The sequence below is a fragment of the Phyllosticta citribraziliensis genome, assembly GCF_038025025.1.
Source record: "Phyllosticta citribraziliensis strain CPC 17464 chromosome Unknown J3D65scaffold_17, whole genome shotgun sequence".
Taxonomy (NCBI): Eukaryota; Fungi; Ascomycota; class Dothideomycetes; order Botryosphaeriales; family Phyllostictaceae; genus Phyllosticta; species Phyllosticta citribraziliensis.
The window spans coordinates 198,366-218,124 of NW_027117354.1; the positions used below are offsets into that span (position 1 = coordinate 198,366).

Here is a 19,759-nt window from a genome sequence, read left to right on the forward strand (position 1 = left end):
CAACTCTTCTCATTCGATTGTTCTCTTGCAGAAATCGACACCCGTGGGCAGTATGGCCTCTGATTCTCTTCATAAATATTTCGCTCGAGATGTCCTGCTTCTGGAAGGGAGAGAGATCGTGTTTCCACCAGACATGCTGGTCGATTTCTATGCGGCCTTGTTTTGCTTGGAAGTTTTGGGAGTATGCTTCCTTGTGAGAACTTGTTTCTAGACTATGTTTCCCTACTAGGTGTTGTTTCCTTCTGAACATCCAGCAAAGGTTCATAAGAGGGCAGCGCTTGGTGAGCTCAGAACAGCGCAGTGTTGACAGCTCTCACACCTCACTCGGACTCCTGCTAAGCGGTCCATATCCGCACAAAACCCCCAGCCGCGTAAATATTGGGACAGACACCGGCCGCACTCCTCAGCCGCGACACCTCCACGATCACACCCTCAGCAAGCCGCAACCAAGCCGCACACACCACCGAGCCACGATTACATCGTCAACCAGCCGCAATGTCGTCGCCCAGCCTCTACGAGGATGACTTTGCCTCTGCCTTTGAGAGATTCTACGAGAGCAGGCCCGCGTCTTCCATCCACAACTCCAACACCGAAGACCTCACCAGAGCTCGCACCCTCCATCGCACCGCCAACGACCTCTACGAACCTGCTTCGCCGACGTACTCTGACGACGCAAGCTCGCAAGACCAGCCTTCGCACTACGAGCTCGCCGCTGAAGAACTGATTGCCTCTGACGACGAAACCTCTCACAACAACTCCGACGCGTCTCGCTGTGAACACGAGCGCGCCTCCAACATTGCCTCTCACCACGAGCACACCTCCGACGACGAACCCTCTAACGGCACGACTCGCTGTGACCACGAGCGCGCCTCCAAGATTGAACCTCACGAGCACACCTCTGACGCCAGCTCCGTCTACTCTCAACTCGCCGACGACGCCTCGAGCACCCAAGACGCGACCATCACCATGTCTCCTCCCAACACGCCCTGCCAGCACACGGCGATCTACCCCGACCCATCCGTCGACTACCAGGCCGAAGCGCGCGTCTTGGTCAACAAGATCCTTCGCGACCCACGCCTCGAGCAGGCCGACGTCCAAGTGCTGCTGGAACACCTCCCGATGGTCCTCGCGCGCGGTCGCACCCCTCTCGAGTCGGCCTACATGTACCACAAGCTCTCCGACATGTCCGAGGACATTTGCTTCGTCTTGGCGTCCACCATGGACAGCCGCAAGGCGTCGCGCCCGGCCCTGCTGCGCTCGCTCGCCAACCACCTGTTGGGCATGATGAACCTTTTCTTCATCGGCATGGTACGTCCTCTCCATTCTGCTACCTCCGCCCTCACTAACTCCTCTAGGAACCCATCACCACCACCACCATCGACCTGTCCACGCTCTGCCCGTGCAACGCGCTCGGCCACGTGTGCCAGATCCCCAGCTGCACCGCGCAGCAGCACGTCTGCGTCGCCGTCGGCCTCACGGCCAGAGACAGCCTCGCTCTCGACCTGGGCGGCGGCATCCGCGAGATGCCTCCCCCAACCATCTGCCCGGGCTCGTGCCGCTTGCCGCACGGCCTGCGCGCCGCCGACATCGTCTGCGCCGCGTTCTTCGACGACAGCGCCGCCCACGCCGACAACTGTCTCTTGGGCCACGACCAGCCGGCCCTGCGCCGTGCCGTGCTGGAGAAGCACCGCCGTCTGTGCCCTGTCGCCCGCAAGGCGGAGGAGAAGAGGAGGGAGGAGGAGGAGGCGGTGGAGGAGGAGGAGAAGGAGCAGGAGGAGGGCAGGGAGCCTCCGTCCAGCTCGGGTCGCCGCAATCCCGTCGGCGCTGGCCTCGTCGAGGACGGCCCGGCGCAGGAGAACGCGCGCCCTGAGCTGGCGGAGAGCTCGAGGAAGCGGAGCCTCTGGAACCTGCGTGCTTTCCGCAAGTAGGTGGGGAGGGGGAGGAGAGGAGGGGATGGATTCAATTCTTGTACATTAGTTACTGCATGAGGACCAAGGGGTCTATCAGAAATCAAAATTGATCATACGCCGCCCATGTACCCGTGAACGCCGCCAGTCTCCAGTCTCCAGGACGGGCCATCGAACGCCATTATCCCATACAAACCACAAACGTCAAACAGAAAGATCAAGTCCGCGCCATCATCTCCCCCGTCAACCACTCCCTCAACTCGACATACTGCTGCTCCTCCGTAACAGAATAATACCCAGCACTGTACGCAAAGCCCACAGGCAGCGGATCAACGCGACCAAACCGCACATCCCTCAAGCCCTTCAACAGCGTCAACGGCTGCAGCAGCTTGCGCGCCATGTCGACCGTCGGCCGGCTGATGGGGAAATTGGTGACGCCATTCTGCCACTCGACGCTGACGCGCAGCTGGTCCAACGGCGCGCCCTCGTCCAGCAGCCGCGAGACGAAGTACTGCACGTACGCGGCCACCATGTCGAACAGGTTGCCCTGCACCCACGCCGTGATCCGCAGCTCCAGCCGCCGCACGTTGCGTAGTAGACCGTCCCATGCGCCCTCCACGCCGAAGATCTTGGTTGGCCCGCCGTGCTTCCCAAAGTCGTAGGCTGGGTACGTCATGTACCGGCCGCCGCACAGCACGATGCCGCTCGGGGTGATGCGCACTTCGAAGACGGTGCGCGCGTACAGGTAGGCCGACGCTTCGGCGTGCGTGTCGCGGTTCAGACAGAGGATCTTGGTGGAGGTGGGGGAAGCGTCGTGGCGGAGCTCGCCGTGGGTGATGGCGTGGTAAGGGACGCTTTTGGTCGGGAAGAGGAGGTCGTAGATTTGAAGGCGTAGTTCGACGGGAAGCCGTTGGAGGAGTGAAGTTTGGCTTTGCGGGGCCCCGCGGGAGTCGACGGCGTAGTGGGGAGGCTCCATCGTCTGCGCTTTGATTTTTTCCTCCACAAAATGGTCGAGAGAAGTGCTTGTCGTTTTTCAATGTATTCCGGAACAGCCGGTGTCAAATGTCAAGGAATCGCTGACGTCAGCGTTGGGCGCAAGCCGCAGGAATATGTAGAAACTGGCAGACGTATGCCTTGACAAACGAGAGTCTTTTGTCGTTGTTGTGGGAGCGCCTCTGAATTTCTCACACCACCGCCTTGTGACGAAAGGGCGATGTGGGTCGGACAGTGCATATCTGCAACTGTTGCACGCACCGGAGATTTTTCGTCGACTCTCGGGCCGCCGCGATGTGTCGCTCGCCCGACAGCGCGAGATGCCGCCCGAGCCGTGTGCCTGATGCTCACGAGTCTTGCCTTTGCGTGTCCTGCATCTTACAAGTGTCTTTTGCGGTCCTGTTTTCCATCACTCTTCATCTTCGTCCTGTGTCCAAGAGGTGGCCAGCATCCCAATCGTCATTGCGACGCCGACAGGAAGAGCGAGGATCCAAACCACGCGTCGAAGGGCACCCTGCTGTCCCGGCATCGACCGCATTTCCCGTCGCAGCGTATTGATGGTGGCTCGCCAGTCCGTCCGGCTGATTTCGACAATGAGGTAGCCTAGCGAAGGGCGCGAGAGAGATAAGCGTTGGCTGTCTTGAGCGTCTTTGGACGGCTTGGGCGGACTGGACTTCGGCGATGTCGAGGCGCGAGCGCGATGCGGGGAACGGCGGAGGATGAAGTGAGGGCGGAGTCGATGGACCGGTCGCAGGGTGTGCAGCATGCTGCAGTGTTGGACGGTATGTTGATTGTCGGTGACGAGCCCCTCACGACGTCCACTGCCGAGTTGCAGCGGACGGGAATTGATTGCCGAGGTCATGCTGGTGCAACGGTGAGGGTTTGACGAGGAAAAACAACCATTATCCAGCATTTCTGCCAGAGTGACGATGATTTTGTCGCGAATTTGGTGAAATTTTGGCCGTGGTGTCAGTAGGTATTCGCCCTGATGACGAGTAAAAAAAAGCTGGAAAGATATCGTCGTGGTGCTTCGTCTGCATGTCTACTCTATCATCTACGTCTAATTCATAATATCTGAAGGATGACCAGCAGCAATGACTCTCGAGGAGTCAAGGACAATGCAATAGTCTGCATCTTTGACTGCCTCAACGCGATGTGCAACTGTAATGACGGTGCTCTCGCGCAGTTCTTCTCGCAAAACTTCTTGTACCCAAAGTGCCGTCTCCATGTCTATTGAAGCAGTAGCCTGACAAGTTAGCGGATGATCTGTGAGTGGGAGAAGTAATTACCTCGTCTAGAATAACAACAGGGCTGCGTCTCAAAACGGCGCGTCCAATTCCTACGAGCTGTCTCTGGCCTTGGCTGAGATTCTTGCCGCCCCCTTCGATGCGGGAGGACAGAGACCATTCGGGGCCGAGTATGCGGAGGATAATCGCGGCGCACTCTTCGTCCGAGTGATCGTTGATGGGGTCGAGGTTCTGGCGTAGCGTTCCAGGAAACAAGACGGGGTCCTGGGCAACAAAACTCTGCTTTTGTCAGCTGCTGCATAGAAAAAACAAAGGGAACACACAATCCGTTGACGCCACGCATGGACGTTGACCTTGGAAATATCCATGTTTCCAACTCGAATTTGACCACCAGGTTGTGGAAGGACTGTAGACGTCAGCGATTGTTGTCGTAGTAGATCGATCTGCTTACTCGTAGCAAGAAGCGTCAACGCCAAAGTACTCTTTCCAGACCCTGTACGTCCAATGACGGCCGTAGTCGATCTTCCAGGAATGTGAAAGCTGACTTCCGACAAGGATGGCTCCAAATGAGGAGCGTACTTTACAGTGACATTATCAAAAACAATGTCATCGCCGTACGCTGGCCACGAAGCTGGCGGATCAACCGTCCCCTCCGGCTCTTCTTCAATGTGCAGCAGTTCCACCACACGTTCAACCGACACGAAGTCCATCTGAAGCTGGCCGTATTGCTTACACAGGGAGTGCGTGGCAACGACAAAGTTGGATGCAGTCGTCAGCATGAAGGCCGTCAAACCCGGCGAAAGGTTGTCGTAGAGCGCCAAAAGGGTGAGCGCAAAGGTTGAAAAGGCCGAAAGAGCATCGAATCGGTACATGAGCCAAGCTTGAAGACTCCAGTAAAAGTGATCCATCTTTTGAAAGGCATCCGTAACTCGAATGACGCGGTCTTGAAAGTCGTGTTGGGCACGGAATGCGCGGATAGTCGTCAAGCCATCGAGCAGCACGCCAAAGTTGGACATGAGCGGGGAGAGAGAAACCATCTCAAGTCGACGCAGGCTCTGCGAGGTGGGCAAAAATCGAAAGAAGATGAAAACGAACCACGCCGTGAGAACGCAGGAAAAGACGAGAAAGACGGGAGTGACTGATGCAATGACAACGATGGAAGAAACCCAGGCGATAACGTACCAGGCCACATTCTGTAGCTTGTCGCTGATTCCACCGTCCAGAGTACCAATGTCAGAAGTCAGCCTGTTCATCAAGCGTCCAACCGGGGTGACGTCGTAAAAGCGAAAGGTTGCTCGGCTGACGCGTTGCATGACTGCCTTGTAAAGACGCTTGCCCGCCGTGTATACAATGACGAGCAAGAGTCCGTCCGAAATGAAGTAGACAACGGCTTGAATCAAGGCGATGACGAGGTAGGCCAGCAGCCAGGGATGGACGTTGGATTCCGGGAATGGAAATTTGTCAAACACTCCAGAAAGACCATTGTCAAACAGGCCGGAGAAGATGGAGTTGATGCGTTCGCGAGGGCGGTTGTAGGCTTCTCCCCAAGCTTTGAGGAACCAGTAGTTCAGCAGTCTGTTCACGCGAAACAGCGCAAACATGAAGAGCAGGAGGAGCCACCACTTGAGTTTTCCTGCCTTGATGTATTGCCAGTACACCGAAGCGACGACTCCGCCTTCTGCTCGATGCTCTTCCTCAATGAATTTGTCGGGAACTGCAGCAAGCTGTTGCTCGTCGTGGAGTTTTATGTCTTCTTCGACGTGGGTCTCCTCCGTCTCAACAGTTTTGGACAGACTCGCTTTGGCCTCGGAATCGAGAATGTGAGCCTTGCCCTCGGAAATCTCCACGACGCAGTCTGCCAAGTGACAAACCAAATCAAGACGATGAGTGACCAACAAGACTGTCCTTCCTTCCAGCAGCGGAAAGCGGAAGAGCCGTTTGACAATGGTTTCGGCAGTGTTGTGGTCGAGAGCGGCCAGGGGGTCGTCGAGGAGAAGAATCCGAGCAGGACTGTAGATTGCTCTGGCTAGAGCCACTCTTGCGCGTTGGCCTCCTGACAAACCAATGCCATTCTCGCCCAGGTCCGACAAGTCGCCGTGCTTGAAATTTGCAAGATCCGGAGTGAGCGCACAAGCCTCCAAGACTTGTTTGTAGCGACGTTCTTGAAAAGGCGAGGAAAAGAGAATGTTTTGCCGAATATTCATGTGCTGCAGCCAAGGAGACTGTGCGCAGTAAGCCATCATCTCATCTGGTAGCCTAGTCTCGCCACCAAGTGCATCAAGTTCCCCAAGAACAGCCTGTAGAAGAGCCGTCTTGCCAGCTCCAACCTTGCCGCAAATAATTGTCAGTCCGTTGGGAAATTCCATATTGACCTTGTCCAGCACTGGGCTGGTGTAGCCCGGCCAGGCAAACGACGCATTTTCAAACGAGATTTCCGACGCTCCATCATCAGAGTAGCGGTCTTGCTTGTCTGGCTCCTGCATGAAATCCTCGATACGTCCCATGGCAACGGCGGCGTTGAGCAAGACGGTAATGAGTCCAGGAAGCTCCTTCAACGAGGTTGCCAGCAGATTGAAAAGCTGAAGCGCGGGGAAGGCAACGTCGACAGAAAGGGGAAGACCAGCAATGACGGTGTAGGCCCAAAAGGAGACAACCGGGAACAAAACCGTGGCAAGCATGTTGGTAGTGGCAATGGAAATGTTCCAAAGACTCGTCACAACTCGCAAGCGCAATTCTTTTCGTCGTGCATCCATGATTCTATCGAGCCACTTGGTCTGCCAGTCATACCAGCGGAGATGGCGGATAGCTTCGACAAACTGAGAGGTGACTTGGAGTCGGAGGTCTGTAGCAGCTCTGCGAACACGTTCCCATTTGAGAAGCATGCGAACGAGAATTGCATTGAGCACCTGGACCACAATGACACATGCCATTCCCAGGAGACAGGGCCATCCAAGAATTTTCCAGACGAGAATGACGGAGAAGACGAGTTGCAGAGGTTTGGTGAAGATGTTGGGGAATTCCCAGAACCTATATCATTAGCTTCGGATTGAATGCATCTGGTATACATACCTCTGCGCGACCTCGTACACGTCTCCCCTGTTGTTGTTAGCTTGGCTGGAAATCGAGAGGAGAAACGTACCTCAAAAGGTTCAAAATCTTGCCCATTGTAGCCGGCTGCTTCGGGGGCTTTTCTGGTGCCTTTATTTTGGATTTGCTGAGTGAAAAGATCAAGGAGATCTTGTTCTTGAGCCTCTGCAGCGAGGTTTTACCCTCGCCGTCGTCCACTATCCCATTTTGCTTTTCTTCTTGCTTTTCGCTCCCATGAAAACCAAACGATTTTCTTGTTAGGGCTTTTTCATACACCATGGTAATCATCTCGCCTCTTGATCTCTCATAACAGCGTCTGCAATACCAGAGAGAAAAGACAGACGACTGCGCGGCAACAAGTCGTACGACCAGAATGAGGGCAGCGTAAATGATGGCAGCCCGATTGGATCCATTTTCCAATTCGATTGAACGCAGAAGCTGTTGCAGAAGAACGGGGGTGGACAAATTGGCTACCAGCTCCACAAACCCAAGGGTAGAAGTAGTGATGAGATCAAGACCATTGGCTTTGAATAGTCGACGAACGACGGACCCTCGGAGATCTCGAAAGAGGAGATGTAGTCTGGTGTGTTGAAAATCAAAAGGCAGGTTCCACACATCGGCGTCATGAAGCTGTCTCTTGTAACCACGTGATATGAGAGGCGACATCCAAGAGACAGTCATGAATTGCCATAGCGTCAAGTTGTCTTCTGGACTGCGGAGCTCCGAGGTTGGTTCTTTGAAAGGTTGGCTGATTCCAGAGGATTCCAAAGTAGGATTGCGCATTGGCATGACCAGAATGATGACTACAGCCAGCAAATTGACTCCGGCCTGGGCAATCAAGAACGGATCAAGAACCTGCCAATCGGACCAAAGGATTTGAGCGACATTGCAGCCAAGCGTGGAGAAAAAGAGGACCATGAGAAGCTTGGGAGTCGATCTCGGCCTGTCAATGGCCAGCAGAAGCAATGACACAACCTGATTCATGATTAGTGAACATAATTTCATAATGAGAAGGACGTACCCATGGCGAGATGTCAATAAAATTGGAAACTCTTGTACGAGCAAGACTGGCAGAAACAATGGCCAAGACAAGTCCAGCAGCAGAGAGGACAATCAAACTGATTGGCCAGAAGGATATCCGTTTCGTAGGTCTTGGAGGGTTTTGATCAATTTCCGAAGCAAAGGCTTTGCACCATTGCGGACCTTTGGAGAGTATTGGAAGAAGACAACGAGACACGAAAACTAGAGCTGCAACGGCTGCTGGAGCAATGGACAGATACAGCTGCAGGCTTGATGTGGTAGCGGTTGATGTCGGGCCGATGGGCTTGGGCTGGTGACATGATGGAAAACAGGCGTCCCAGTAGAGAGCGGTAGAACCGTCAAAAGCAAGAGAATTCATCCCAGCGGTGACCTGGGAGAAGACAGCAGCATGCCGAGCGACGAGGAAGAGTGGTGGTGGTGAATGACGCGTGTCGAGAGAGCCGTCACGCAAATCAGGCATCGACCCGCGCCGCCCACCTTAGGTTCCGCTCTTATCTCTTATCGCCGATCGGATCTTTCTCGCGCCGAGAGCCGACACCAGAGCCCCACCCGACGATCCTGCGTCATGCCTCGTTTCCTCTCCAACTGAACTTTTCCATCCTCTCTCTCCACCACTCAATCCTTCCTCTCTCTCCACATCAATTCTTCAGCATGCATCTCAATCTCGCCGGAAAGGTCGTCCTCGTCACTGGTGAGGTCTCCCCTCAGCAATGAAAGCTCCGCGTTGACGTTGTCAGGTGGAACAAAGGGCATTGGCCGCGCCATTGTTCAAACATTGTACGTCCTCCACCTCAATCCATCGATTCCACTGACCCTTCCAGCCTCTCTGAAGGCGCACACGTCCATCTCTGCTCCCGTACGCAGCAGGATGTCACAGACACCGTCGAGAAGCTTCAATCCCAAGCTACTCAGTCTGGAGGCTTCGTCATGGGTGCCGCAGTCGATGTGTCAAACGAGAAGCAGATTGTCGACTGGGTAAAGTCGAGTGTCGAAGCCAGTGGCAAAATCGACGTCGTTGTCTCGAACGTTTCTGCTTTGTCCATGGGCAATGACACTGCCGCATGGTCCACAGCTTTTCAAGTCGACATTCTCGGTACCGTGGCCTTGGTCAACGCCGCTTTGCCCTATCTGGAAAAGAGCAAGGGTTCCATTGTGGGCATTTCCTCCGTCTCTGGCCGCGACGTCGATTTCACTGCCCCCTCGCCGTATGGAGCTCTTAAGGCTTCTTTGACCCACTACATGGCCCAACTCGCCCGCACGCACGCGTCAAAGGGCATCAGGGCCAACACCGTCAGTCCCGGCAACATCTACGCCGCCGATGGTGTCTGGGGGAGCATCGAGAGAGGAAACCCCGAGCTCTTCAACTCGCAGCTGGCCAAGAACCCTACCGGACGAATGGGTTCCGTCGAAGAGGTTGCCAATGCCGTGGTCTTCCTTTCCAGCTCCAAAGCTTCCTTCATCAGCGGCACGAATCTTTTGGTCGACGGCGCCTTGTGCACGGGTGTCCAGCAGTAGTTGACGTGGATAGCGAATCAATATGATCTGGCCGTCCCGATCTGGTGGCCATGTTTCAAGGCTATGAACGCGTCAGGGGACTGCTCAAGTCAATGACAAGGTGGATGCTCAAGTCAGGAACTGCCTCGAGAACCGGGTGCTCACAAATATCGCCGGCAGAGGAAACGCTATCAATCGTTCAACCGCCAATGAAATGTTGTCCGGGATTCTCCACATTTATTACCCCGGATCTGCACAGGGATCACAATCAAGCCGAACCCAGGATTCTGCTCGACGCACAAAGCCTTCTGCAGACAAGTGGACTCGCAGTGGGTTGCCAAGGGCTTGTCGCAGGTTCTCGGCCCCAATTGATGAAGTCTTTCTGCTTGGAGAAAATGTGCAGCACTCGTGATGGCTGCAGCACTCCAAAACAAGCTGCGGGCAGCATTTCTTGATGCCGAAGCCTCAACTCAAAAGACGAATTTAAATCATTGATGCTGAGTCGCAGCGTCGGCAACCAATGAAACGAAACAGAGTTTCGCCAAACTTGATCCCATGGCCAAACAGTCACCACCTCTTCGGAAATACCCTGATCCGTTCCCTTCCCCTCCATGGGTGAATGTCGCTCGGCTTAACCCGAAGCCAAAGGAGAGGGGTTGGATATATATGGCTGATCGCCGGCGCATATTCTAGAGAGCGTAACGACCGCTCAACCACCATGGGGCCAACGCAAGCGCAACAGCATCTCGCTCGAAGGTGAGTGGAGTCTGCGTTTGGAGATCGAGACTGACAATACCTAGCCATGCTCATGAAGAAGATATACCTGGGACTGTAAACCTCCAAGCGCAAGAGGGTGACGATACGGCCCTTGGTCAGGCACTTTTCCCAGTACCGGCAGACGACCCCAATGACCCTTTGCAGTGGCCCAACTGGAAAAAGACTACCATCTTGGTGCTCTTGTCTTTTTATTCGTTCCTCGGGAATTCAGCTCTTCTCGGACCCTCTGTCTACATTCAGATTTACTCGAAAGAGTTTGGAATCTCCCCGACCACCGCCTCAAACCTGATTTCGTACCCAAACTTGATCTATGGCTTTGGGTCCCTCCTTTTGGTTCCCGCCTATCTCAAGTTTGGTCGTAGGCCTGTGATGCTAGTCTCCATGACAATGGTTGTCCCCCATTTCGCACTTGAAATCTCTTCGCTGACTTGATCAGTACGTTTTTGGACTTCTGGGGGCATCTCGCGCCCATAGCTATGGCGGCTTGATGGCAGCCCGTCTCGTCCATGCCCTGGGAAGTGGGGTCTGTGAAGCCCTCCCTGTCCAGCTTGTCAACGACATCTTTTTTCTCCACGAGCGCGGCAAACGTATCGGCTACTACACCATTGCGCTATGTTGGGGAGCGACTGGACCGCTCTACGCTGGTTACATGTTGGCTGGCGGCTACTCCTGGCGACTTTATTTCTACGTGGAGCTCGCTTTCGCCGCCGCTCTATTGGTTCTCTCCTTCATCTTTGTCGAAGAGACCATGTACAAACGCGACACCGGTCAAACTTCATCCAACTCTTCTGACAAGGACGTCGGCGAGAAGATGACCGCCGTCGAGCGCCTCGAATCTGTCCCAGTTGTTCCACCACGCAAAACCTTCCGCGAGCAACTTAAAGTCTGGAGTGGCATCGACCACTCGGTGTCGTTTTTCCTCACTGCCGGTCGGTCCTTTACCTACTTCATGGTTCCCTCTGTGTTGTGGGTCATTACCAGCTTTGGAATCTACATTGGACTCGGTGGACTCGCCTTCAACTACACTTTTCCGATCAAAATTGTCGCGCCTCCCTACAACTGGTCTCCGGAAAATTCGGGACTAATTGCTCTCGGTAACATCATTGGATATGGGTATGTCTCCCTTTCTACCTTTGTCTCTCCCCTCCTAACATTCTCAGGCTCGCAATTCCCTTCACGCCTACTTCAGACTATCTTGCCGCCCGGCTCACACGGAAAAATAATGGCATTCGGGAAGCAGAGATGCGACTTGGAGTTATGCTCCCTGCGATGGTGGTAGGACCGATTGGCCTGATTGTGTATGGTATGGTTGCGCAGCGAAATTTGCACTGGGTAAGTTGCCTGTCTGAAGGAATTCCTAGTCTAATCCTAGCAGATTGGATACTTTGCTGGTGTCACCATGGTCGATTGGGCCAGCTACTTCTACTTTACCTTCGCTCTTGCATATTCCGTCGACTCTTACAACGCCAACACCTCGGAAATGCTTATTGCAATGAATCTCGGGAAGCAAGCCATAAGCTTTGGAATGGGGTGAGTTCTTTCTCTTGATTTGGGAATCCACTGACATCTGGTAGGTTCAAGCTCCTGGACTGGATTTTGGAATCAGGCTATGCGAATGTGATTGCAGGGGCATTCACAGTGGTCCTCGTTCTCAACAATTTCGCTCTTCTTCTCTTCATGTGGAAAGGAAAGAGTATTCGCCGCTTCTTTTCGCAAACCTGGTTGGCTCGTATGCACAAAAAGACCATCAGGGCCGTCGAAACTGCGTAACGAGTTCTTTTGTCAGTCTCTACCGAACGGTGCCGAATTCCTTGTCGCACGACTGCTGTGTACATCTGTAATACATTCTTTCAGGTCGATCCTGCATCCAGTCGGGTTATTCTTTGCCGAGGTACCCCAGAAATTTCCAAACTGATTTGGACCCACGCGAATACTGACGCGTCTAATGACAGCCATTGACCAACAGGCTTCCGATCTTCACGTCCTCACATGTTGGGCCTGCAGTGGCGGCATGCCTTCCGCATGGATTAATTGGCCGGGAACAAAGAAGACGATAACACGAAAAGAAACCAACTATCCTGCTCGGTAATGGTCAGACCTTGGCATTCAACCGCGCGAGTTGGGGCAACTAGCCCGGCGGTAGAGTCGATCGCTCCAGTTTCCCCGCCTCCCCGCATCAACTGTTCACGCGCCTCACCCACCAAACTAATCAGCCTGAAGACAACATGTCCTGAGCCTCCAACTCAAATGTGAGCCTCTTCCATATTGCATGGAGCACACATTTCCGTCGCTCATTCCGAAGTTTTGCTAATTATTCAGCGGTCATGGGGCTCTGGTATACGCTTGGGGTCGCCTTTTTTGCCGCGATCGGCACTTTTCTCTTTGTGGGTGTCCCGTCAGATGCATGAATTCTCTAACGGGAGGATTAGGGATTTGACACTGGCATCGCGACGACTAGTGGGTAGACCCTGCAGGATCATTTCTTCGCTTATACCTTGTAGCCATTGCACACCAAAGCTGGATTGATTATATGGGCAATCCTTCCGATGGCCTTACTGGAGCTGTAAGTATCCAGTCGATTCGGAGAATATGGCTTACATCTTAGGTGGTTGCGGTCTACATTGCCGGAGAAGCCCTCGGGGCCTTGACGCAAACATTCATCGGCGACAGACTAGGACGCATCCGCTTCATGCAACTCATGTGTGCCGTTGTCACAGTGGGTACCGCAATTCAGACAGGAGCCGTCAACATTGGCATGTTTCTTGCCGGCCGCGTTTTGGCAGGCTACGCTGTGGGGTAAGGATTTTCTCTTTGTCGACTCCCAGGCTGACTGGTACAGTGGCATGGTAGCAACTGTGCCTATCTATCTAAGCGAAATCTCCGACCCACAACACCGCGGCCTGATTGGCGGAATCTCTGGCTGTGGCATCTCGTTTGGGACAATGATGAGCAACTGGGTTGGATTTGCCTGTGGCTACGCTGCCTACGGCCCAACACAGTGGCGTTTGCCCCTCGGCGTTCAAATTCCATGGGTGAATACATCTTCAAAACCAAATGGAGCTAGTCTAACAAGTACATGCAGGGCATCATCATGTTTGCTGGGCTGGCATCCTTTATGCCAAACTCCCCAAGGCATCTCATAAGGAGTGGAAAGATTGATGAGGCAAAGATTGAGTTTGTCAGGATCCGGAGAGATTTGTCAAGCCACGAGGTCCAACAGGAATTTTCCCTTATGCGGGGCCAGATTGAGTTTGAGATGCGCCGCGAAATTAAGAGTATCAAGGAGATTTTGCGCCATTATCGCCATCCCGCCTTGGTGTGAGTGGGTCCATCAGACATGGACGCAGGGCTGATTTGGCCAGATCCATTGCGGTGCAGACCATGACGAGCCTTACGGGCGTCAACGTCATTCAGGTATGTTGGCCAAATGTTACCTGCGAATCGAGGCTGACGCTGCACAGTACTACCAAAGTAAGGCTACCTTGTGCTTGGAGGATTGACTGACACGTGTAGCAATCATCTACAAATCTCTGGGAATCGACTCCCACACCATTCTCGCTCTGGCGGCTGTATACGGAACAGTGGCCTTTATATCGAACGTCATCACGACCAAATATCTCACCGACCAATGGGGCCGCCGACCGTAAGTCCTCCTCCCTGGGTAGACTCTTCGCTGACCAGTGTAGCATGATTTTGACGGGAATGGCTGGCATCATCGTAATTGAAATCTACGCCGCCATCATGCTGCATTTCTTCCAAAACACAGACAACAAGGTCGGCAAGGGTTTTGCCATTCTCGGAATCTACCTGTTTGTCGTCTGCTACAGTGAGTATTCCTGAAATGAGTAGGACAGGGCTGATTCAAGAAGATGGTCTGCTGAATAGCACAACCTGGTTGTACGGCGCCGAAGTGCTGCCCATCGCGCTGCGAAGCAAAGTCATGGGTTTGGCCGCGGCGTCACACTTCATCGTCAACGTGGGAGGTATGCACATCTCTTGCTTTCAACTGAATTCGAATTGACATGCCCAGTCACCGAGGCCGGTCCATCCGCTTTCGCAAATATTCACGAGAACTACTACTACGTCTTCGTGAGCTGCACGCTCTGCTTCCTGGTTATCGCCTATCTCTACTTTCCGTGAGTCCTTCCTGGCGCTGAGCCCACCCTGCCGGCTGATGTCTGACGGTGGACAGGGAAACAAGACACAAAACTCTCGAGGAAATTGGCGCCGCATTTGGCGAGAGTGTCGTCAAGATCCACGAGGATGGTGTTGTTACGGAGCCGCTCCCGACGACTGCAGCAGATGACGTGGAACGCGAGCAGACGATGCCGACAAAGTCGATGGTAGACGCTCTGGAAATTGTTGGGTCGGCCTCCAAGTCGAACGGCGTGGTGTAGGTGTCGGTGATGCGACAACCTCGTCTGCTTATCAAGGCGCTCTCAAAGACTGGCACCTCTTGGTACATCCGCAGTCCCAGGATGCCATCTTTGCCGCCCTGGCGTTTTCTCTCGCTAGGCGTTCTCTGGTAGCTGTTCCAACCAAAAGTGAATTTGTACACAGGATGGATTCTGGCCTGTCGAATAGCTTGAACCCAGTCCGCGTCCATATCACCAGTGAGGTGTGCAACCATATTCCCGGCGTGTAATCAGGGCGCTGACGTCCCAGCTCTTCAACGCCGACTGGCCAAAAGTCGAAATGAATCTAATCAAAGCAACCCTCGTCACAAAGACATGATCAACCAACTCAACTCTTCTCCTCTCAACCCCTCAGCTGCATGCTCATTCAGCGCCGTATGGATCGCTCTCTTCTCCCACGAAGGCAGTTTATCGTTGCGCCAGAGCGCTGGGTAATCCGTATGCCGCACTCTTGCCCCACTCTGCAGCAAGAACCTGACGAGATCGAGTGCTAGGTTTTGTCTTGAGCACGCTACGGAGAGTGGCGATTGGCCGCTTGCGCTAACGGTGTTGATATCTGCGCCGTGCTCTGCCAATGCACGGATTAGAGCGATTGTGTCGTCAATCGAGTTGGCCGTCTGACACGCCTTCAGAATCAACGACTCTTTCGTCTTGGTCGACACATTAACGTCGGCGCCGTGCTTGATCAGTGCTTCCACGACGGCCACGTTGGGCTTCTCCAGTGCGAGGTGCAACGGTCGTTCGTCTTGAGCCGTCTCTGCTTCGGCATCTGCCCCCGCTTCAACCAAGGCTTCGACGACGCCGCTGTGAGAGTTCTTGACGGCGAGGTGGAGTGGTCGATTTTGGTTGTCCGCTGCTGCTTCTACGTTGGCGCCGGATGCGACCAGATTCTGAACGACCTGTGTGTGTCCTTGGCTTGCTGCGTGGTGCAACGGCGTCCACATTTGACTCGAGGGCGCTTCGATATCGGCTCCTGCACCAACAAGCAGCGGGACAAGCAGAGAATGACCAAACTTGGCGGCGTAATGCAGCGGTCTCATACCCGCAGCGTCCGGAGCATTCTTGTACGCTCCAGCTTCGAGTAGCGCCCGGACAGCTTTTGTTTGGCCGTGTTGACAGGCTAGATGGAGTGGCGTCTGGTTGTTTTTGTTGGCAGCATCTATCGCTCGCCCGCTTCTCACAAGAGACCAGACTGCATGTTCGTCTCCTCCCGTCGCGGCGCAGTGGAGTGGTATCGAGCCGCTGTCATCTTTAATCAGGGGATCCGCACCAAGCGATATCAGCAGCTCAATACATTCATTGCTGACACAGCAGTGCAGTGGCGTCTTTCCGGCGTCCGCTTTAGCATTGACGTTTGATCCAAGCGACACAAGTGTCCTGACGACGTCGAGATGGTTTGCCTCTACGGCCAGATGCAAGGGCGTGACTTCGGGTCTGCGCAAAGACTCAAATCGCCGCTTTGGAAGCGCTGTCCAGGACTTGATTGACGGGGACGAATCCTTTCGGTACCTGCTGTTGACATCTGTCCCTGATCCAGCAAGTCGAATCACTTCCGCGGAATCTCCTCGTTGTGCCGCATCGCAAATCTCCTTGGGAAACGTTGATCGTCGTCTTGAAAGCTTCCAAATTGACCGCTTTCCATCCGATTTTATCGAAGATCCGCTCGAGTTGGCCGAGCTTGAAGAAGCGAGCGATAATCCAGCCGTTGATGCTCTGGCGTCTGAGCTTGTCGTCCTTGAATGTCGTGTACTGTTTTGTGGAGATCGTTGGAACACCGCTCGATATGCGCTGGAATCGATGACTTCGTTATCGAATCCGAATCGCGGCGAGTCCAAGGGCGATAGTTCATCTGCCGATTCCCCAAAGACAGTCGTGCTTTGTCGTATCGACGGAGTGTAAACTGATGCCTGGTCTTGGGCTTTCCTGAGTGTTGTTCGGTTCTCCAAATTCTCCAAAAGCACGCGCTGCTGGGTTTGCGACTTGCTGCATCAGCCGTTAGGCATGAAAGACTGACTGAAAGGTCCGACTTACAGGAGAATGACATTCAAAAGAATTCCAAGCGCAGCAGTCTGACTGTCCAAACTCTGCTGGTGCATGAGGAACTGGCCCTCGTCCCAGATGAAACGGATCTTGCCCCCCAGCCAACCAGACTTGACGCGGAGGACATGGCTTTCGACCTCACGCACGACAATCTCACACGATTCGATGGCCGTCCTGAGATCCGTCACGACTTGTGGTGAGATGTTCTGATCCGAGTGCAACCATGACTGAAGCTGCGATATCGTCGCCCTTATGGTCCCCAGACGCGCCAGAATCAACGAGACTTGCTTGTCGGTGTGTTTTGCCTTGGCGATGATTTCATTCAACTCTCGAGACGTTCGAACAATGGCAGTCAAGCAGGCGCCAGTGACCGAAATCACGGATGCGGGGTCCATGCTTGCTGCGACTTCATTTCGAAGAGTCGGATGTTGGAGAGCAGAGGTGGGAGCAAGGCTGCCGGCGCGTAGGTGACGACGGGCACCGAGAGTGACTGGGGGCGAGATTGGCCAATCAGCAGAGATATAATCACAACAGGATCCACAGGCTCGGGGTCCAGACAATTTGTCCAAACAGGGAGGTATATTGCTATTCCCGGTGATGCAAACGGATTGTTTCTGCGGAACTGGGTCCACATGAGAGCTGCATCAGTCCCCGGAGCAGTCTTGACGCCGGTAGATCAAGCTTCAGTCCCAAAATGGAGAATGCTGTCGTCTTGGTCCAGAAATAGAGCACAAGGGTCAAGTCGATCAAGCGGAACCATACACGCGCCAATGGCGAGTAAATTCAATTGCACACTACATCAAGTCCGCCTCCTCGCAAGGATTGGAACTGGACCCCACGGTTGTTGAACTCCAAATCCGAATGTTCGCCAGTTCATCTGCATTGCTTCCCGACTCGCAAGCACTTGAATGTCAAAGTCACGCACAATAATGGCGCATGTCAGCAGTAACTGCTTCTTTGCCAAATGACGCCCCGGACACATGGACTCTCCGCCACCAAAGGGGATCCACGACCCCGCAAGAGATGGGCCCAGCTGAAATTGTGGCCCGTGCCGCTTCTCCGCTTGGTCGTTTGGCGCTGTTCGCTTGGTGGGTCCGCTGAATGGTTCGCCAGGGGAGACCAGAAACCTCTCGGCCCAGAAAGTGTCCAATGGATGCGCTTTGAGATAACCCTCGTTCCATACGGCTGGATCTCTGTGGGCTGGGGTGGATGAGATGAAAATAGTACTACCCTCTGGCACATGCCAGTCCTGGGTCGTGAGGCTGGCACCTCCACTTGACCGGCTAATGTACGTGTTGACGCGCAATCGCAGCGTTTCGGCAAAGATGGACTGCAGAAGAGGCTGGCGAACAAGCCTTTGCGTGTCAAAGCCTGATGCCGAGTCGCTTTGACAAACTGCAACCTCGTCACGCACGCGTTGCAGAAGGTCGCGATCCCGAAAGATTTCGAGAATCGACCAAAATATGGCCAAGACAATGTTGTGGTTGAAACTGAGACGTCAGTTGGTTGGCGGTGTTTGACATTGGTAGACTTACCCCCAAAGCGCAGCAAAGTCTTGTGCTGCAATCGCGTCGTGGTCGTAATTGTCCACTTGCAGCATTTCTTGGTGTCTCTCCCGGAAGAACTTGCAGCCCCACACCCTGTCCGTTTCCCCGTCGGCGGAGACGTCAGACTCTGTCCAAGACTCCCGTGCAATTCGATGCCACTCCTTGACAGATGCAAAGAGAGAGTCTCGAAGCGCGTGTGCCCTTGGGTTCATGAATCTTGGAAGACCCTTAGACATCCACGGGAGGCAGGAACTGTAGTCCCAGAATTTTTGAGCGAACCCGGGGTCGACAGAGAGAAGAATCGGGCCTGCCATCGTGTCCAGACAAGCATTTGTGACGTCAATCTTGAACCACTGCAAAAAGTCGTCGACGGCTGTCCATTTCTCGTTTACGTTGAGTTCTAGGATGCGATTGGACAGATTCTGTTCGAATCGTTGAACCAATGGTCCAAGTCCAGGACCAGTGAGTAGTTTGGCCAGTCCCCGGTGAGTGATGAAGTTGATTCGATTGTGGGGCTCAGTCGTGCTGGTTTCGCTCGGCTGAGGCGCGATCCCCGAGTCATCCACCACGTACATGTTGCTGGCCTTTGCTGGCATGGCGAAGAATTTGCGCAGCACAAAAATAAAGGTGGCGCTTGAAGACGATGAGGAGGACTGCTTCAAGACCTTTTTGATGTTTTCCACTCCTTGGATGAGAAAGATCTTTTGCGTAAAGAGGTTGACGCGGACGGGGTGTTGTTTGCCATCGTGCTCGCTGCGGAGGTCAGCTCGATTCCCGAATTTGCAAAAAGAAACTTACACAGCATCTGACACAAACTTTACTGGGTCCCACAAGAAAGAGAAACAGTTCCCAAGAAATGGAGTGATGTATGGCACTGTAGGTGGTACCCGGGCCTTCTTCGAAGCTTTCAAAGCATACTGAAAGGCTAACCAAGTCACGGCATACTGCACTTGGAAGGGTATTGAGAGAAGAAAAAGAAAGCCGCAGATGTCGCGAATGGTAACCGACATGGTGGATGTTGTGGTGAATTGAGATGTCTTTTCCACTCTTTATATGCTCTGGCGCTCCATGCTGTTGTCCAGTCTGCATTCCATTTTTGGTACGCACTCGACCTCAAGGCTGATCTCATGATTCTTGCCGATTGTGCCTGCACCCTGGCAAGATGGGGTGTTGCAGTCCGTCTAGGTACATTGTCCGAGCTGACATCTTGG

General features: G+C 53.9%; 9 protein-coding genes across 9 annotated transcripts; 4 read left to right on the top strand and 5 right to left on the bottom strand.

Annotated features, from left to right (window-relative positions):
* Positions 1–353: 353 nt before the first annotated feature.
* On the top strand, positions 354–2,051 carry J3D65DRAFT_177960 (uncharacterized protein). Its single transcript, XM_066794318.1, has one exon. The coding sequence runs from the start codon at positions 496–498 to the stop codon at positions 1,975–1,977; it is 1,482 nt and encodes a 493-aa protein (XP_066649861.1). The 5' UTR covers positions 354–495; the 3' UTR covers positions 1,978–2,051.
* Positions 2,052–2,124: 73 nt separating this feature from the next.
* On the bottom strand, positions 2,125–2,883 carry J3D65DRAFT_672674 (uncharacterized protein; the record flags this gene model as incomplete). Its single annotated transcript, XM_066803508.1, has 1 exon — positions 2,125–2,883. One exon carries the CDS (start codon positions 2,881–2,883, stop codon positions 2,125–2,127), a length of 759 nt encoding a protein of 252 aa, XP_066649862.1.
* A 213-nt stretch (positions 2,884–3,096) lies between these two features.
* On the bottom strand, positions 3,097–4,184 carry J3D65DRAFT_177962 (uncharacterized protein). The gene has a single exon (XM_066794319.1). The coding sequence runs from the start codon at positions 3,811–3,813 to the stop codon at positions 3,310–3,312; it is 504 nt and encodes a 167-aa protein (XP_066649863.1). The 5' UTR covers positions 3,814–4,184; the 3' UTR covers positions 3,097–3,309.
* J3D65DRAFT_642994 (ABC transporter) lies at positions 3,906–8,895 on the bottom strand. Its single transcript, XM_066802045.1, has 6 exons — positions 8,256–8,895; positions 7,287–8,209; positions 7,217–7,243; positions 4,599–7,174; positions 4,471–4,553; positions 3,906–4,426 (listed from the first exon to the last, which is right to left on the bottom strand). Exons 1-6 carry the CDS (start codon positions 8,733–8,735, stop codon positions 4,046–4,048), a joined length of 4,470 nt encoding a protein of 1,489 aa, XP_066649864.1. The 5' UTR covers positions 8,736–8,895; the 3' UTR covers positions 3,906–4,045.
* Positions 8,584–9,914, top strand: J3D65DRAFT_178361 (uncharacterized protein). The gene is made up of 3 exons (XM_066794322.1): positions 8,584–8,966; positions 9,013–9,052; positions 9,097–9,914. The coding sequence occupies exons 1-3, from the start codon at positions 8,927–8,929 to the stop codon at positions 9,788–9,790; spliced, it is 774 nt and encodes a 257-aa protein (XP_066649865.1). The 5' UTR covers positions 8,584–8,926; the 3' UTR covers positions 9,791–9,914.
* Positions 9,915–10,487: 573 nt separating this feature from the next.
* Positions 10,488–12,316, top strand: J3D65DRAFT_648779 (major facilitator superfamily domain-containing protein; the record flags this gene model as incomplete). Its single annotated transcript, XM_066802410.1, has 6 exons — positions 10,488–10,525; positions 10,570–10,936; positions 10,983–11,659; positions 11,707–11,878; positions 11,922–12,076; positions 12,121–12,316. 6 exons carry the CDS (start codon positions 10,488–10,490, stop codon positions 12,314–12,316), a joined length of 1,605 nt encoding a protein of 534 aa, XP_066649866.1.
* A 554-nt stretch (positions 12,317–12,870) lies between these two features.
* On the top strand, positions 12,871–14,943 carry J3D65DRAFT_562655 (MFS transporter; the record flags this gene model as incomplete). Its single annotated transcript, XM_066797576.1, has 13 exons — positions 12,871–12,930; positions 12,976–13,003; positions 13,048–13,109; positions 13,152–13,342; positions 13,386–13,578; positions 13,629–13,864; positions 13,909–13,960; positions 14,008–14,017; positions 14,060–14,189; positions 14,233–14,372; positions 14,416–14,529; positions 14,577–14,682; positions 14,739–14,943. 13 exons carry the CDS (start codon positions 12,871–12,873, stop codon positions 14,941–14,943), a joined length of 1,527 nt encoding a protein of 508 aa, XP_066649867.1.
* Positions 14,944–16,305: 1,362 nt separating this feature from the next.
* J3D65DRAFT_178849 (uncharacterized protein) lies at positions 16,306–17,542 on the bottom strand. Its single transcript, XM_066794324.1, has 2 exons — positions 16,993–17,542; positions 16,306–16,928 (listed from the first exon to the last, which is right to left on the bottom strand). The coding sequence occupies exons 1-2, from the start codon at positions 17,394–17,396 to the stop codon at positions 16,610–16,612; spliced, it is 723 nt and encodes a 240-aa protein (XP_066649868.1). The 5' UTR covers positions 17,397–17,542; the 3' UTR covers positions 16,306–16,609.
* A 1-nt stretch (position 17,543) lies between these two features.
* On the bottom strand, positions 17,544–19,708 carry J3D65DRAFT_178534 (Pfs, NACHT and ankyrin domain protein). The gene is made up of 3 exons (XM_066794323.1): positions 19,347–19,708; positions 18,537–19,301; positions 17,544–18,491 (listed from the first exon to the last, which is right to left on the bottom strand). Exons 1-3 carry the CDS (start codon positions 19,556–19,558, stop codon positions 17,801–17,803), a joined length of 1,668 nt encoding a protein of 555 aa, XP_066649869.1. The 5' UTR covers positions 19,559–19,708; the 3' UTR covers positions 17,544–17,800.
* Between the last annotated feature and the right edge of the window lie 51 nt (positions 19,709–19,759).

Excerpts from the sequence above, each read along its gene's own strand:
- J3D65DRAFT_642994 (XM_066802045.1), bottom strand. The coding sequence starts at position 8,735 with ATGCCTGATTTGCGTGACGGCTCTCTCGACACGCGTCATTCACCACCA. Across the intron at positions 7,244-7,286 it reads AAGATTTTGAACCTTTTGAG|GGGAGACGTGTACGAGGTCG; the intron begins GTACGTTTCTCC and ends TAACAACAACAG. Across the intron at positions 7,175-7,216 it reads GTGTACGAGGTCGCGCAGAG|GTTCTGGGAATTCCCCAACA; the intron begins GTATGTATACCA and ends CTAATGATATAG.
- J3D65DRAFT_177962 (XM_066794319.1), bottom strand. The coding sequence starts at position 3,813 with ATGCTGGATAATGGTTGTTTTTCCTCGTCAAACCCTCACCGTTGCACC.
- J3D65DRAFT_178361 (XM_066794322.1), top strand. The coding sequence starts at position 8,927 with ATGCATCTCAATCTCGCCGGAAAGGTCGTCCTCGTCACTG. Across the intron at positions 8,967-9,012 it reads AAAGGTCGTCCTCGTCACTG|GTGGAACAAAGGGCATTGGC; the intron begins GTGAGGTCTCCC and ends TGACGTTGTCAG. Across the intron at positions 9,053-9,096 it reads CGCGCCATTGTTCAAACATT|CCTCTCTGAAGGCGCACACG; the intron begins GTACGTCCTCCA and ends TGACCCTTCCAG.
- J3D65DRAFT_178534 (XM_066794323.1), bottom strand. The coding sequence starts at position 19,558 with ATGTCGGTTACCATTCGCGACATCTGCGGCTTTCTTTTTCTTCTCTCA. Across the intron at positions 19,302-19,346 it reads AAGTTTGTGTCAGATGCTGT|CGAGCACGATGGCAAACAAC; the intron begins GTAAGTTTCTTT and ends TGACCTCCGCAG. Across the intron at positions 18,492-18,536 it reads GACTTTGCTGCGCTTTGGGG|TTTCAACCACAACATTGTCT; the intron begins GTAAGTCTACCA and ends CTGACGTCTCAG.
- J3D65DRAFT_177960 (XM_066794318.1), top strand. The coding sequence starts at position 496 with ATGTCGTCGCCCAGCCTCTACGAGGATGACTTTGCCTCTGCCTTTGAG.
- J3D65DRAFT_178849 (XM_066794324.1), bottom strand. The coding sequence starts at position 17,396 with ATGGACCCCGCATCCGTGATTTCGGTCACTGGCGCCTGCTTGACTGCC. Across the intron at positions 16,929-16,992 it reads CTTTTGAATGTCATTCTCCT|CAGCGCGTGCTTTTGGAGAA; the intron begins GTAAGTCGGACC and ends TCGCAAACCCAG.